This window comes from Lolium perenne, chromosome 7 (assembly GCF_019359855.2).
Source record: "Lolium perenne isolate Kyuss_39 chromosome 7, Kyuss_2.0, whole genome shotgun sequence".
Lineage (NCBI taxonomy): Eukaryota > Viridiplantae > Streptophyta > Magnoliopsida > Poales > Poaceae > Lolium > Lolium perenne.
The window spans coordinates 146,989,493-146,999,531 of NC_067250.2; the positions used below are offsets into that span (position 1 = coordinate 146,989,493).

Consider the following 10,039-nt stretch of genomic DNA (forward strand, 5'->3'; position numbering starts at 1 on the left):
TTGAATCTTCACTATAGTAGGAGAGACAGACACCCGCAAAGCCACTTATGCAATACAAGTTGCATGTCGAGCGTGGAGCAAATCTCATGAACGCGGTCATGTAAAGTTAGCCCGAGCCGCTTCATCCCACTATGCCACAAAGATGCAAAGTACTCAAACTAAAGACAACATAAGCATCAACGCCCACAAAACCATTGTGTTCTACTCGTGCAACCATCTATGCATAGACACGGCTCTGATACCACTGTAGGGATTCGTTGCATAGAAAACAAAAAATTTCCTACCGCGAGAACGCAATCCAAGCCAAGATGCAATCTAGAAGACGGGAGCAACGAGGAGATGATCGAGACTCACCCTTGAAGATTTCCAAAGCCTACAAGATGAGGCTCTTGTTGCTGCGGTAGATGATCACTTGCCGCTTGCAAAAGCGCGTAGAAGATCTTGATCACGGTGCCACGATCGGGCAGCACCTCCGTACTCGGTCACACGTTCGGTGTTGATGAAGACGACGTCCTTCTCCCCGTTCCAGCGGGCTGCGGAAGTAGTAGCTCCTCCTTGAATCCGGAAGCACGACGGCGTGGTGGCGGTGGCGATGGAGATCTCCGGTGGAGCTTCGCTAAGCGTTGCGGGAGAGGTGGAGGAGAGGGGGCGGCTAGGGTTTGGGAGAGGGGGAGGTGGCCGGCCACTATGAGGGGTGCGGCCACAATGACTTTGTTGTGGCCGGCCCCCTCCCCTTGCTCCTCATTATATAGGTGGAACATCCAAGAGTTGGTCTACAAGTCTTCGAATAAGACCCCAAACCAAAACCTTCCATATGACATGAAACCTACCCAAGGTGGGATTCCCACTTGAGGTGGGATTCCCACCTTTCCTTGGGAGGGGGTGGCCGGCCACCTTGGTGGAGTCCACCTGGGACTCCACCCCTCTAGGGTTGGACGGCCATGGGTGGTGGAGTCCCTCCGGGACTCCGCCTTCCAAAGTGATTTCTTCCGGACTTTTCTAGAACCTTCTAGAACCTTCCATAAATGCACCGGATCATTTTCAAACTTATAAAATGACTTCCTATATATGAATCTTATTCTCTGGACCATTCCGGAACTCCTCGTGATGTCCGGGATCCCATCCGAGACTTGGAACAATACTTCGAACTCCATTCCATATTCAAGTTCTACTATTACAACATCAAACCTTAAGTGTGTCACCCTACGGTTCGTGAACTATGTAGACATGGTTGAGAACTCTCTCTGACCAATAACCAATAGCGGGATCTGGAGATCCATAATGGCTCCCACATATTCAAAGATGACTTAGTGATCGAATGAACCATTCACATACGATACCAATTCCCTTTGTCACGCGATATTTTACTTGTCCGAGGTTTGATCATCGGTATCACTCTATACCTTGTTCAACCTCGTCTCCTGACAAGTACTCTTTACTCGCACCGTGGTATGTGGTCTCTTATGAACTTATTCATATGCTTGCAAGACATTAGACGACATTCCACCGAGAGGGCCCAGAGTATATCTATCCGTCATCGGGATGGACAAATCCCACTGTTGATCCATATGCCTCAACTCATACTTTCCGGATACTTAATCCCACCTTTATAACCACCCATATACGCAGTGGCGTTTGATGTAATCAAAGTACCTTTCCAGTATAAGTGATTTACATGATCTCATGGTCGAAAGGACTAGGTAACTATGTATCGAAAGCTTATAGCAAATAACTTAATGACGTGATCTTATGCTACGCTTAATTGGATGTGTCCATTACATCATTCATATAATGATATAACCTTGTTATTAATAACATCCAATGTTCATGATTATGAAACTAATCATCTATTAATCAACAAGCTAGTTAAGAGGCTTACTAGGGACTCATTGTTGTTTACATAACACACATGTATCAATGTTTCGGTTAATACAATTATAGCATGGTATATAAACATTTATCATAAACATAAAGATATATATAATAACCACTTTTATTATTGCCTCTTGGGCATATCTCCAACACACGCTACCCACAAAGTAGTCACGATAACAAGATCTAGAAGAGCAGACCCCGCCACTCCCCCAATTCCACACGAAGCTATCCTTGGCACCATCCACCAGTGGAAAACCCTCCAGCCAGTCGGCTATGTCTAGCAGCTCGACAATTGCATGGGTACCGTCTGGGGAGATGTCGTCCAACAATCCACCAGCGATACCTTCCCGCACCATGCGGGATCTAACCTCTCTCTTAGGGACCATTTCAAAGAGAGCCGGTGCAAGGCCCCTAATGCGTCTACCTGGCAACCACCGGTCTGCCCAAAAGAAGGTGGAGGCCCCGTCTACGACAGTGGAGGAAGTGGTTGTGTTGAAAATCTGATGCACCACTTGAGGGGCTGGTATGTTAAACTCCTTCCATGGCTTGGAAGCATCCACTCTATTGAGCCACAACGATATGGCCCTAAGAGCTAAGTTCATGACTCCTCGGGTTAGGAATGCCAATCCCTATGGGCATGTACACCCTGTCTCACGCCACCAAGCAGTGTCAACCATGCACCTCTTTCCTTCGTGACAAGGGTCGACACGATCACACGTAGGTCGGCGCACTTCCAAAAATTCCTTTCTGATGACATATTCAAATTGGTTGTCGCGAAGAACAAATCAGTGGTTGGATGGTCGGGAGGACAGTGACAAATCCAGCCCACCACAGATCAAACCTCAGGTTTGACACTTTGGTATCTCATAAAGGCGTGATATTTTTTGGTGGCAGACGATGTTCCCGTCGATAGCGAGGCGTCCATGGCGATTCCGTCAATCTCAATACCCGTAGGATCAGTTTCTTGGACTCAATCTCTCGGAGGTGCCCATAGGAAGTATGATGTGTGTGTTCATAAGAGTGAGTGTTTGTATGTAGTTGTGGGTGTATGCATCTATATTGTGTTTCGTGAAAATAAATTGGTTGTCGTCGGCATATACCATCCAATATATATTGGTGGCTTGGACAGGCCAATCCAAATAAATAGAACTATGGTTTTGCTATGTCTAGAATTTCTTGTGTCTCAGTCACACAAAAAATGCAACCACCGTGCAAAAAAAAAAGAGTGCAACTCGCTTTGGGTAAGAAATTGTACTTTTTTTAAATCACCGTTGCACTTTTCTGAGGTAAGACATAAGAAAATCTCATTCTTAATGCACATACAACAATCATAGCTTGGACATTACATGCTCAAAATCTGTTTATGGTGTTCGACACATGATTTGAGAGTCGATGGACTAAGCTGCTACCTCCCTTACTCTATGTCACTTGGACTTTTCTTTAAGGACACATAAAAGGGATCTATGTACTAACATATTTCGAAGATCGGCATGGTGCATTGGTGCTTAATAACGAGACGCTTGTAGTGACTAAACAACATTACACCTTTTCGGGAACGTCTTACTATTTTGTCTGATCTGCTTTTGCTTCTCTCAAAATTAATTTTTTGGAAAAACACACGGTTGTGAAATCGCAAAACTAGGCCTCAATAATAGGGCACCATGTTTTGGTATGCTTGTTTGGATATGGAAGGCTAATTATAATTAGTTTCCACAAAACAAGTTCTAGACCAATTGTTAAGAAAAAAACGGAGTTATGGTTAAGAATAGGCTTGTGTTTGGACTAGGAACCGATTGTGTTTGAACGCAAAAGCAATTGATAACTATTTGTTTCGAGATGTATATCCACATTTTACGGGAATAAGGCAAACAAGGTTTTAGTTTGTTATTAGAAAATATTTTAGTTCGTTATTATTAGGCGGTTAGCCAGGATTATACAGAGAAGAACGTACGCGCTCTATTTTTTATTTTTATTTTGAACAAGGGAATATCTTGAAAAATCACTTATCCAAACAAGCCTGAGAAAAATGGTTCCAAGGGCAACCTGCCGCAGATGATCTCAGCCGTCCGTTTCTCAGATTCTATTCCAACGGTGATTGAACACTGTTCCCACTGGGCAGAGGAAGGGAAGGAAGGGACGAACTGGGCCATAAATTACAGCGCGATTTGTAGGCGGAAGAGACCAAGGAAGCAGAGCAGACGGACGGAGGGACGAACCAATCCAACCAATCTCGAGAGCAGGCAGCAGCCCGTGGTGCGTGTTCATCCTTGCTATCCTCTGTCTCGCCCTGCGGTTCGTTTCCTACTCGACCTAACCCCCCTTGATTTCATCCTCTTGAGGCCTCGGCGTCAATTTTGATCGAGGCGATAGGGTCAGGAGCAGCGGGTTCTCTAGGTTTCTTGGGATCGGGCCTTGGTAATTTCTCCCGCGCTAGGTCATGGTTTTCTTGGACGGGGGGTTGGGTGTGATAATTTAGAGGAGATGTTGGTGATCTTTCTCCTTTTAACATTGTTTCTTGAAATTCCTGGTAATTCCAGTTGTTTCTTTGGAGTCGACCTCACATCTTGTCCGGCGCCTACAACTTATCATTGTTTCCGCGGCTTCAATCTTGTTGTTTCCGCGGACTGACGAACAAATTTAGGGCACGGACGTGTGTTTCTTGTTCGGCACCTTCAACTTATTATTTTATTAGTGGTTTCTTTCTGCCGTGGATGTGACATGTTTGCATAGATGGCGAACTCGGTTTGAGTTGTTCCAGACTGTCCCTGCGCCTCTTTGGGCTTCTATTAAATCCAGAAATTGGATCGGGGTTTCGCCTGAAGCATTGGACCAATGATCACGCCCCACGGCTTTGAAATTTCAGCTAGATTTCAATCAAGCAGATATTTTTTTGTTATATATTGCCTGGCTTTTGACACGGTGGCCACATCACAGCTGCGGAATATCTAGTGGTGTAGGATACAAGATAGGACGCTGGCATGGGCCAAGTGGTTGTATGGTTTAGCCTCGTTTAATTGTCTTCGGCACAGATGTGTATCACCCGTTAAAGATTGCGACGTGCTGATTATTAGCTGTTGGATGGCCTAGTGGCGTTGAACATTTGACTTTTGACCAAAACAAAGGATCGGAAACACCCTTCTGAGTTGGCATCAACTTGCACGCAACCCTCCGCCCAACTCAGGAATCAGGATTAGCATGATCTTTATCTGCCCCTATATATATTGTATCTGCAGTGTACCTCCTATAGTTCCCAAGAATACCGTAAAGCCAACAACTCTTGGCTTTCTGTTCTGCACTTAGCTGATTGATAAGCGTATGCCATTTTTTTGTCGTCCTTTCCACACTTTTAGTTCAGAAGTGCTCAACTGCATCTTGTTTATACGGGAATTCATTTCTTCTTCCTGGGGCTACCATAGTACCTTTATTTCGAAATTGTTGTCCAGATGCCATTAAAGTATATTTTGGTTTGAACCTGTGGCAATGTTTTCTGTTTGCTGGACATGGTTGTCCAGCATGAGTCATGTAGTTTTGTCATTTTAATGATATGCCGTTTTTACATGATTTACATATTGTTTCCAATACTATTTTCTTTGCCGTAGGCTGCAATTAGTCAGGTTTTCCATTTGAGATGCTGGCCAGCATATGCTATCAAGCATACATCTGTTGCTGTGTAAAGTCATGACTATCGAGCTTAGTTCTATGATGCTATCATTTATGATTATTTTTAGTTTGTCTTGATTGGCATACTGTTGATTCACTAAATCTTTCAAAGCTCACAGTTTCTGTATGTTTTCTTTAGCGTATGACACAATTTCTAATCCACCCTTTGTTCCTTTGTAGATAAGCCATGGGTCAGGCACTTGGTTTGATACAGATTGATCAATCAACAGTAGCCATCAAGGAGACTTTTGGAAAGTTCGATGCGATTCTGGAGCCGGGATGCCACTGCTTGCCATGGTGTATAGGGCAGCAGATTGCTGGATATCTTTCGCTGCGTGTGCAACAGCTTGATGTCAAATGTGAAACAAAGACTAAGGTTTCCTTATATCTTCTGTATGCATTCTTTGTTTGTACATGCTGAAGGTGCCATGAGGAATTTTCATGCATGATTGAAATACTTATGAGAAGTAATGCTTTGTAGTCTATATAATTTTTGTTCATTGAGAATATGTACAAACATCATCTATGCTTTCTCATATGAATGGGATACCTACAATTTAGAGACAAAATAATATGTTCAGTATTCTTGTAGCTCTCTGATGATGTCATGATTAATATGCAGGATAATGTCTTTGTCAACGTTGTGGCATCTGTGCAGTACCGTGCTCTTGCTGATAAGGCATCTGATGCCTTTTACAAGCTTAGCAACACCAGAGAGCAAATTCAGTCATATGTCTTCGATGGTAAGATTACTGTATGTTTTGAACTGCAGTTTACAATTCCATTGCACAAATAAATTTGCTCATCTACTTTGTTCCCTTATACTATCATGGTATTTACCTGAACATTGCTGATTCTATGTTGCATTTTCGTTCTTTATTTAATTCTAATAGAACTTGGATGATGTATTTGATGCTAACAGTTCTCTATTCATCGTGTGCAGTGATCAGGGCTAGTGTTCCTAAGATGATCTTGGATGATGTATTTGAGCAGAAGAACGAAATAGCGAAGGCTGTGGAAAATGAGCTTGAAAAGGTTTTTGTTCATCATGTATTTGGTCTTTTATAGCATATGTTAGATCTTTTACTAATTTAATTTATCTGCTGTGTAGGCAATGTCTGCCTATGGGTATGAGATTGTGCAAACTCTGATTGTTGATATTGAGCCAGATGTAAATGTGAAGAGAGCCATGAATGAGATCAATGCCGGTATGTACAAACTACACTTTCCATTTTATCCTTGGTTAAGATCAACTGTCTGATTATACGTTACACATTTGGAACAATTCTATGTGTTCCATGAAAGACATAGTTCTTTTTCATATTGAAAGGAATAATGGAGGTAAATCAGTAGACATGGCCTTGAGTGGTCGTTCTAGCTTCCTGGCAGTCGACACTAATCAAAGCTATTTTTCACACATTTACACATACTTGACCATAGTGTTGTAGTAAACCACCCCACCACTCCTACTATATGAGATAGAATCAGACCTGCTTGTCATTTTACACATGCGACACCTAAGCTTGCGGTTTTCTTTCACATGTATGATTATAATTTTTACAGTTTTGGCCAACAAAAGAGTATTGTGGTTTGGAAATCAAATCAGGTAGCAACCTTGTATGTAAAATATACATCTTTAAAGAAACCCAGATTAGACTTGCAGACATATATCTATTTCAAATGTTACTTGGCTGCATCATGTAACAGCAATGTTTTTTCAGCTAAATGTAACGTCTATGTTTTTTTTTCAGCTAAATGTAATGGTTATGTTTCTTACCTGCCCTTCTTTTCTTCAAAATTGTCAGAGAACTACAGAGTTTATAGAACTCGACATATTTTTGCTTAAGATGTGCAGGTCCTAGATGTTAATTACATTGACAACTGTAGATCCCAAGCCATGCTGTTTCATTTGTAGAGATTGAACCGATGTGTAGTTTATTGAAACATTGGGCTTGAGTAGTTTGTAATTTTCTGGTAGTTACAATGAAATGCGTGCAGTATGGAAATTTACTCTTATATTCAGTCTGCAAAATTATTATTTTTTTCTCTTTTGTTGATGTGTTTTGCCATCTAAATGAAAATACCTAGGAAACATTTTTTTAGTTTTTTCACATTTTGGTTCAAGGTTGGAGTTGAGTTTGGATACATGGCCCCACATAGAATTGCAAGCTTACTTAGTTGCTTACTGAATTGACTGTAACAAACTGTTCTGGTCAATTACTAGTAGAATAAATCCACTTAACTTCTTTCAAGATTTGAATAACTGTTTGATGCTATCTTTCTGAAAAATATGTGCTGTAAGCATTTGCATTGTATCCTTGCACCATAAATTTCCAGATATGTTCTGTGGCAACATTTAACTGTTCTTGTAATTAATTTATAATACAGCTGCTAGGATGAGGTTGGCAGCCACTGAGAAAGCTGAAGCGGAGAAGATACTCCAGATCAAGAGAGCTGAAGGTGATGCAGAATCCAAGTATTTAGCTGGTCTGGGAATCGCAAGGCAGCGCCAGGCCATAGTCGATGGGCTGAGAGACAGTGTTCTTGCTTTCTCTGAGAATGTGCCTGGGACCTCTTCCAAGGATGTGATGGACATGGTTCTGGTAACCCAGTATTTTGATACCATGAAAGACATTGGTGCCTCCTCCAAGTCATCAGCGGTGTTCATCCCTCATGGGCCAGGTGCTGTCAGAGACATTGCTGCACAGATCAGAGATGGTCAGCTCCAGGGCAGCATGATTTAGGAGTGTTGGAAAATGGATATTTTCAACTTTCAAAGCAGAAGACCACAGCAGTCTCCATAGCTACATATTTTGTGAGAAACTTAGATAAATATTTATATTTTGTGAGTACCGACTGCATGCACTGTTAAGAGCAGTTTATTATGTGTGAGGTTGTGCCTAGGTGAATGTTAATATATTTGGATTGTGCCACTCGTTTCTATAAAAATCTCGACTGTGTAATCATTAAGTTTGCCACTATATCTGAATTGAGCATGAAAAATTGTCTCAATTTTTCTTATAGTACTCCAATAGTTCACACGCTGATATCCTTGGAATCTTGAAGGATACGAACTGTCAATGTAAAATTGCTGTGTTTTGAAGCCTCAGTTCCTTAATTTTGCTTGATAAAAAGTTCTTGGACATTTAGATTTCCTGTGAAGTCAAGTCATTTTGTGAACTGCAGCACGATACTGTTGGTACAAGTTGAAAGAACTTTCCCTGGTTCATGCTCTGTTTGGACTCTTGAAAGTTTTGTGTTCCATTCCCACTGCCATGTGACTGGTGAGAAAGGAAATACGAGGTTTCTTATGTAGCACAAAAGCCGAGTTCCATCTTCAGTTGATGTAAAACATATGCATATTATGTTATTCTGGATAATAAACATTCATTCATGTGTAGCAAATCATCACTACGTGATCGTACAATGCTGGATGCGCACACATAGCTCCAGATAGACATACCAAAGTTGCATTCTTGCACCAACTTGCAGAAATGTCACTCGTATTGATTTTCTACGAACTTGTTTGAAAGTTGGAACCTCATCCAGTCATCCGCTCGCGGGTGCCTCTGCTGCTACATTGGCAGCAGCGCCCTCGAGCTCCTGGAGCCGAGTCACAATCTCCTGCTTTTTCGCCTTTAAGTCGTCGATCTTCACATCGATCTTCTCTAGCTTTGCCCTCAGCTTGGTCGCATCAGTCGCCTCCCCAACCTTCTCCTTCTTTTCCTTGGTCTTGTCCTTCTTCTCTTTCTTGTCCTTTTTTTCCTTTGCCGGTTTGGCGTCGCCGGTGTGTTCCTTAATGAATAAGAGATGCATGTGTTCATCAGACTTTTTGTACTTTCGTGACATTGCATGTTGCATTACCGTGCGCACATGCATGTTGCATTACCGCCGATTGAAGTGTGATTGTTTAGCATGATTTTTTCTGCTTCGAGTTCCATATGATCAATATTTTCCCTTTATCGGGGGAAAAAAGTTCTAGATGATCACCTTATCCTTTTTCTCCTTGTGGTGAGTTACATCTCCAGCTTCCATCTGCCTTTTGGGACAGCAAGGTGCAATTCAACAAGATCAGCGTTCAAAACGACTCTCATAAGCGACACCATAGTTTCTCAAGCAAGAAATTGAGGGGTCGAGGAAAAAGATCTAACTTGCCTCTGCGAATAACGAAGATTGATTCTGCTTGTTTCTTATGTTGGTGTAAAACTAGCAAAGACTCGACACTTTTGAACCGTAACCAAACATGCTTGCTTGAATTCATCCAGTTTTATACTTGCCGTTGCGTGGAGCAACCTAGTTCTATAATTAGATCTCTCTGGATTAATTTGGGCATGGTTTTTGTTGGATAAGAGTGAACGCCTCTACTTTCAACTAAAAATAGTACCCATATTTCCCTATGCCGAATTAGGGACGTGTTCTTGTTTATTGAAACTTACTCTTTTAAGAGAAGGTTGGGCCGTCTCGCAAGGCCGTGGTGTCATCATAGTTCAACTCTAGCATAGGC

The 10,039-nt window shown here is 42.0% G+C and overlaps 2 protein-coding genes across 6 annotated transcripts; one reads left to right on the plus strand and one right to left on the minus strand.

Moving 5' to 3' along the window:
- The first annotated feature begins 4,007 nt into the window (after nt 1-4,007).
- On the plus strand, nt 4,008-8,501 carry LOC127300832 (hypersensitive-induced response protein 1). 4 transcript variants are annotated; one of them, XM_051331016.2, is made up of 6 exons: nt 4,008-4,128; nt 5,716-5,911; nt 6,158-6,278; nt 6,479-6,570; nt 6,647-6,743; nt 7,924-8,501. In XM_051331016.2, exons 2-6 carry the CDS (start codon nt 5,723-5,725, stop codon nt 8,277-8,279), a joined length of 855 nt encoding a protein of 284 aa, XP_051186976.1. In that variant the 5' UTR covers nt 4,008-4,128; nt 5,716-5,722; the 3' UTR covers nt 8,280-8,501. The 4 variants fall into 4 exon arrangements, with proteins under 4 accessions (XP_051186976.1, XP_051186974.1, XP_051186977.1 ...); XM_051331014.2 differs by having other exon boundaries at nt 4,016-4,167; XM_051331017.2 differs by lacking the exon at nt 4,008-4,128 and adding an exon at nt 4,182-4,290.
- Nucleotides 8,502-8,876: 375 nt separating this feature from the next.
- LOC127300833 (uncharacterized) lies at nt 8,877-9,787 on the minus strand. Of its 2 annotated transcripts, none has more exons than XM_051331019.1 (3): nt 9,691-9,787; nt 9,526-9,570; nt 8,877-9,330 (listed from the first exon to the last, which is right to left on the minus strand). In XM_051331019.1, the coding sequence occupies exons 2-3, from the start codon at nt 9,568-9,570 to the stop codon at nt 9,085-9,087; spliced, it is 291 nt and encodes a 96-aa protein (XP_051186979.1). In that variant the 5' UTR covers nt 9,691-9,787; the 3' UTR covers nt 8,877-9,084. The 2 variants fall into 2 exon arrangements, with proteins under 2 accessions (XP_051186979.1, XP_051186978.1); XM_051331018.2 differs by having other exon boundaries at nt 9,687-9,787.
- Nucleotides 9,788-10,039: the final 252 nt, after the last annotated feature.

Excerpts from the sequence above, each read along its gene's own strand:
- LOC127300832 (XM_051331016.2), top strand. The coding sequence starts at position 5,723 with ATGGGTCAGGCACTTGGTTTGATACAGATTGATCAATCAACAGTAGCC. Across the intron at positions 6,571-6,646 it reads TGGAAAATGAGCTTGAAAAG|GCAATGTCTGCCTATGGGTA; the intron begins GTTTTTGTTCAT and ends TCTGCTGTGTAG. Across the intron at positions 6,744-7,923 it reads CATGAATGAGATCAATGCCG|CTGCTAGGATGAGGTTGGCA; the intron begins GTATGTACAAAC and ends TTTATAATACAG.
- LOC127300833 (XM_051331019.1), bottom strand. The coding sequence starts at position 9,570 with ATGGAAGCTGGAGATGTAACTCACCACAAGGAGAAAAAGGATAAG. Across the intron at positions 9,331-9,525 it reads ACAAGGAGAAAAAGGATAAG|GAACACACCGGCGACGCCAA; the intron begins GTGATCATCTAG and ends TTATTCATTAAG.